The sequence below is a fragment of the Eufriesea mexicana genome, unplaced genomic scaffold, assembly GCF_001483705.2.
Source record: "Eufriesea mexicana isolate 0111107269 unplaced genomic scaffold, ASM148370v2 scaffold143, whole genome shotgun sequence".
Classification (NCBI taxonomy): Eukaryota; Metazoa; Arthropoda; class Insecta; order Hymenoptera; family Apidae; genus Eufriesea; species Eufriesea mexicana.
In genome coordinates, this window is record NW_016908322.1 from 274,401 (window position 1) to 280,191 (window position 5,791).

Sequence of the window (5,791 nt, forward strand, 5' to 3'; positions counted from 1 at the left end):
AAGAGCGTACTGTCCCGAGGGAGAGACAGAGGAGTACAGTTGGCCCTGCTCTTGGATTCCAGAAGGGACAGAGAGAAAGGACAAGGAACTCGAGGACTAGCGCTCCCTGGGACTCCGCTAGGCCAGTCCTCGGGGACTGGTCGGTCGGTCAGGCACGAAGCACAGCGCGAGAGGGAGATTCATTCTTTTTGGGGTGATCGCGGTCGGTTTCTTGTGGAATATACGTGCAGCTCGGGATCACCAGCCGTTCACGGGAGTGGTGGTAACGGGGGAACGAACGGAGAGTGCGGCTCCTAGGTGCGGATTTTTCACAGAGACCTAGGAGATCGACCTTCGACGTTCACGGAGGGAGTGTAGGGTATTGTCTCGGAGTGATTTCGAGCAGAGAGGGAAGTAGAGGAAGAGACACCCTGGAACATGTCTGGAATCCGCATCAACGTGGAAGAGGCCTCCAACGATGGACGCGAGGACCTCGTTCCCGATGTAAGTCCATCACGAAATTACACGTTAACGATTATCACGGTGGGTGGCTTGGCAGCTTCGTCTCCTCTAGCTGTCAGCATTTTACACGTAAATAATAGCCTAGCGTGGCGCGGCAAGTATCGCGGAACTTCGCGGTCTTTCTCTCTCATAGTCCGCTGCTTTCTATTCGTCCCGTCGTTCCTTCCGCGACTCGGAAGACTCGATTTCTGCGGCTCGACGAGATTTAATCGCGATTACAAAACGATTCATCGGACTTTCACAACGTCAACGTAAAGTTCGACGATGCGGAGTCCGCTTGGCGGGAAGCCCGCGTCGAAAAAAGGAATAATTGACCATCAGCGGGACAGGTTGGCCGAGTTTAGAGAGACGGAGGAACGAACGAGCAGAGGAAATTACAACAAATCTCGTTCAATGGCTAACGGAAAGCAGGATTCGTTGATCCCGTGATCGTCGCCGGGTTCCTAACGATCAGCGACTTTAGGCCTGGTGTCGGTTACGTAAAAGCGGATATAAAATTTGAGGAAGTCCGTGAAAAAAATTTCACGTCGTTATCCAACAGGAACTAGATTCCCGGAATTAATGCATCGCCGATAATTACGAGGCAACGCCGCGTATCTCGCGTTTGTTTCCCGCTGGCAACGGAAAATGGTCGACGAGCGAATACCGAGAATAACGAGAATGGTTCAACGGACGATTATAGAGAGAACGAATCGTAACCGGCAATCGCGCCGATTAATCGAGGCACCCTGGTAAAAGGCGTGGAACAGTTTAGGTTCACGGGCAACGTGCGTGTGTACGAGCGGCGTAACACCGTTCACCGCGAATACTTAATAAGCCTGACACCCATCCCGCACGAGTTTATGTAACGCAAACCTGAGCGCACCGCGACGACGTCGACGCGGACAGCGCGCGGTGTTAGTTGGGAAACGAAGGACAATATCGTTCCCAGATATTCGTAGAAAATAACGCGCACGAAAGGCACACGCTGCAGATACCAGCCCGACGAATCGCGCACGAATTGCAATACACGCGCATTGCGCAATCCACCTGTCTGCCTTCTGCGACGCCTCGCGCTCGTGAGAAATTCGCTCGGGACTTTCCATGGACGGGACAAAGTCGATGAAAAATCGAACGTCCTGATCCATGCGACGCCATCGACTAATTTTGATGGCGGGGATATCCGATCGTCCAAATCTGAGGAAAGAAATTCTGCGAATGATGCTTTCGTGTTTTCAGCCATGTCTATACTCCAAACACGGTCCAGAGACGCGAAAGAGTGACTGGTCCTGACGTTAAAAGGGAAAGAATCGACCAAGACCGCTAGTACGCGTGGGCGTTGCGCGATAAAGGTAGACTGTGTGGCTCGCGTTGGAAAACGATTTCCATAATTTCGTAGCTTCGGGTGGATTCTCGAGTAGTCATAGCCACCTGTAGGCCGTTTCTCACATTCGAGTTTCATAATTTCTTCAACGCCCTAACGCGATTGCTTCTCGAGGCAGTCGCGTAGGAATCCCGACGCTGAACCCTGAAGATAGTTCTCCGAAGAATTCCAGTCTGTCATTACCGCGGGTTGGACCCAACTGACTGTATTAGGTCCTGTACGAGATACTTCTTGGAAAGATTTTTGTTCGTACCCTTTTAATGATTAGAAAAATTTCGTCCCAATTTAGCACAACGTGATACTTTCAGTATCAATGACCACCTGCCCTATTTTCTTGATATTCCACAAGGGATTTAATCTACAACTAGGCATAAATAGATATAGCTGAATTTGTCTACTTTCGTCTACATTTATATTCGTGGCCCTGAGCAGTCATATGGCGATTAACCCCTTCCCCTGCTATTTAGCTCGACGAAATCCGGGCCCAAACGGTAGGCGTCAACGCGCGGTAAACTCTAATTAAAACTCGATGTATACTAAACTCTAACTCTTTTTCCTTTAATAAATATCATAAATATATCATATTTTCTGATAGATGACAGTTTCAAAACTATGTTTAGAAAAATATTCTGTTCACGAGTCTGGCTCGTGATAATCATGTTTGGGCCGACTTTCGGTTCACGAGTCTGGCACGTGATATTCATGTTTGGACCAACATCTTCATCACGAGCTAGACTCGTCATTGAAAGGGTTAAGAGACCTTAATCTAGTACGAGATAACTCGTCCTCCTTATTCAACATATTAGACACAGATTACCTCTAAGTCTACCAGCAAACAAACTTTTCCAACGAAACGCTGTTCATCTTTTACTCAGAACTTCGATCAACTCTCCAATGGCAAATATGGATCACGGATATTAGGAAGGAACTTCATCGATCGAAATCTCGATTCACGCACCGTAGGTACGAGCTGGATAGTGAAACCAAGCAGAAAGCGGCTCGTGAAAGGTCAAAAACGAAGTCCACGCTTTCGGAAACACCGTGTGTCTCTGAATCGTCGAGATATAATTGATCAGATCCTTCGCGCGAACCTACAATTTAGAACGCGTACACGGTCGTTTCGTCATCGCGCCGCGTGCACCAGAACTTCAGGACTGAAACGCTGGACCGGATCAGCCTGGACCCGTTCGCGAGATTAGTCATGCACGACGCGATTCTGGCTCTCGGATTCGAGCAAATCGCGGGCAATAAATCGGGACTGTGGCCATTAACGGCTAAACAACGTCAACGATCTGTTAAAGATTCGTTGTGGAAAAATATTTAAATAGAAATTCCTTATTTCTCGAGCGATTGGTATTGCCCGGGGAATAAATAAAAACGAGCATTAGCCACGTTAGAAACGATCGTTCCTTCGCAGCTGAGTCAACCTTCGTTTAGCAAACTCTCGCCGATATCGATAGCCTTCGCATACCAAACACCGGCATTAAAATAATCGACGATACGCTTCCACGGCGTCGAATTTTTAATCGGGACCGTCTTTTATCATACAACAACGATTAATAGTCTCTCTATTTGAGAATAGTTTGCGTCAACATCCTCGAAGTATAGCGATCGAGCCGAGAAGATCGGTGTCCCTGGGAGATTAGAGTACTAATTAATCAGTGTGCGAAAACAATTCTCAGTCGTTGACCTTAAGAGGAGCTCGCGATGGAGAGGATTCGAGGATTTCACTTTCCACCTTGATTGCTGGCTCGGCTAATCTTCCCCGTAGCTATTCGTCGAGTTCACGTGCGGCACAGAAAAGCTCGAGGATCATCGAAGAACCATCAACGTGGTAGCAAGGTCTCGGATTTGGCGAATCAAGGTCCGACACGAAGGACTTTTTCGACAGGTGGGGAAAAGCTGGTGCGTTTTTGTCTAAGGTCGAAGTAGAGAAATCGATTTTGTAATATGGAGTGCTTTCTCTTGTCGTATGCAAATGTAGCCCCAGGGAAGGAATTCGCGAGACCGCGACATTGATTCGCGCAGCACCTACTCGCGTTATCGCGACAGTGAATTCCTTTGAGAACGTCAATGAGAACAAGTATACCCTGCGTAAAGCGTTTCCCGGTGAAATGAATTACGAGGTTTCGCGAAAAGTTAGAAACCGGTCTGGATTTATACGGGTGTGCACACACACGCACGATCGATGCATGTATTTTTGCGCGAACGAAAATCGATTCACGGATACCGATCTACTATTCGAAAACGATTATCGAATAACGATGACGAAGGAATGCTGAAACACTGGCGGCAACCGCCGCAATTATGTAATTCCTCTTCTGCTGCTTCATTAAGGAAACAGATTTCGTTAGGTTACGTGATACAGGCGACACGCGTGTCGAACTTTCATTCTGCGTTTCAAGGTGTCGCGACAGTTTTCTAACGGGTCCGAATCTTCCCAATTTACCAACACGTATCACCTAATACATAATCAACATCTCATAACACCGTTCCCCTTAGCAACGATTTTATTCTCGAGGAATAACCCATTATACAATACCCAGAAGAACCAGTATTGCGATATTTTACCCTAATCGTAAACTCGCCGCGTCCATTTCGACGCCCATGTACCCGCTATAATTGCTATCAAACGAGTTCCGATGTTCGAGGAACGAGGAAAGATTAAAAAGTAAAAATAACGAGATGGGCAAAGGTGATCTGCAAGCCGTCGTTAGATCCGAGACACGACGCGCGCACATCGCTCTGTCGCAATTTCGAAACGGACTCTTTATTTACGTTGTAAATGCAAATGGGCCAGAGGCGCCGGTTTCCAAACGACCTAGAGAAGGTCCAGGATCGGCCGGCGACAGGTTCCTCCGGATCTGGCGGTGCTCGTGACATTTCGCGTGGATGACGGAGGACGCAACGCGACGATGATCGGCCATCGTTATGGCCGCGAGTAATCGTGCCCGATCGAGGCGGGCCGCGTGAGGTGGCCGATGGAAGGCGCGTAAATAATTTGCAAACAGAATTGCCTGGCCGTTATGAAATCAATGGATTCTCGGTTCGTTTATTTATAGCCCCGCGCGTCGCGTTGATTTATGGATTATACACGGACTTTTTCTTTCGGTAGGAAAAAATTTCGGACAGCCGGATCGAGACGCAGGGGTTCGGGGATCGGTTCGGTTTGAGGTCGATCGCCGCCGGCGATGGTCGCGATAAACGACCGAGACCGATGATAAAGCGATCGCGGAGACATCGACGCCGATAGGCGACGAATCTCCCCGAGATCGCCGACATTTTGCGCAAGGAAGTAGAAAGCTGTCGAAAGTTCTGGTTAAAAGAAGCGAGCCGGCTGTTGTGTATATTCTCTTGTTAGATCAACGAAAAGGAAAGTTTCGATATGACGCGACTGCTGTTTATGGGAGCCGCGATACATCGACGGTGACATATCGATGGTTCGATTAAGGATCAGACGGAACGTAGAAACGGCGAGGATACGAGGGATTTGAAGGAAAGGTAACAAAGACTCGCACGCGCCGAGTCTCTCATTACGTTTGACAGATCGCCACGGACGAGACTCGAGTAGAGGCTAATGAAGACAAACGAGCGGTGAATTCTGCTAGGGAAAAGCGAGGAAGGTGTAACCGAGCGTGCAAATCACTCGGACTAATTAAATTTGCGCGCGTACGTTCGATGACATAACGTTGACGCGTGGCGACGGAGACAAACGGTGCCAGGGTTCACCTGCAAAGCTTGCATTTAATTGTACACTGCCGCCGGTGAACCACAGGTTAAACGTTTCGTTCGCGACCTAGTCACGTCTCCACGACACCTGAGAACTTGTCGGATTAGAGCAACCATTTACCCACGATTCGATGAATGAGACACGGATAACCCTTCCGAGACACTGACAGATTTATACGACACGTCGATTCTTTCCCT

General features: G+C 48.5%; 2 protein-coding genes across 2 annotated transcripts in view; one reads left to right on the forward strand and one right to left on the reverse strand.

Moving 5' to 3' along the window:
• Positions 1-5,791, reverse strand: part of nudC (nuclear distribution C, dynein complex regulator) — a 98,111-nt gene that overhangs the window by 81,483 nt on the left and 10,837 nt on the right. The window lies entirely within an intron of this gene.
• The window catches only part of LOC108555211 (uncharacterized), a 15,280-nt gene continuing 9,495 nt past the window's right edge, over positions 7-5,791 (forward strand). Inside the window, exon 1 of the mRNA XM_017910755.1 lies at positions 7-483. Coding sequence (XP_017766244.1) covers positions 418-483 — 66 coding nt within the window. The 5' untranslated portion in view covers positions 7-417. The remainder of the gene's footprint in view (positions 484-5,791) is intronic.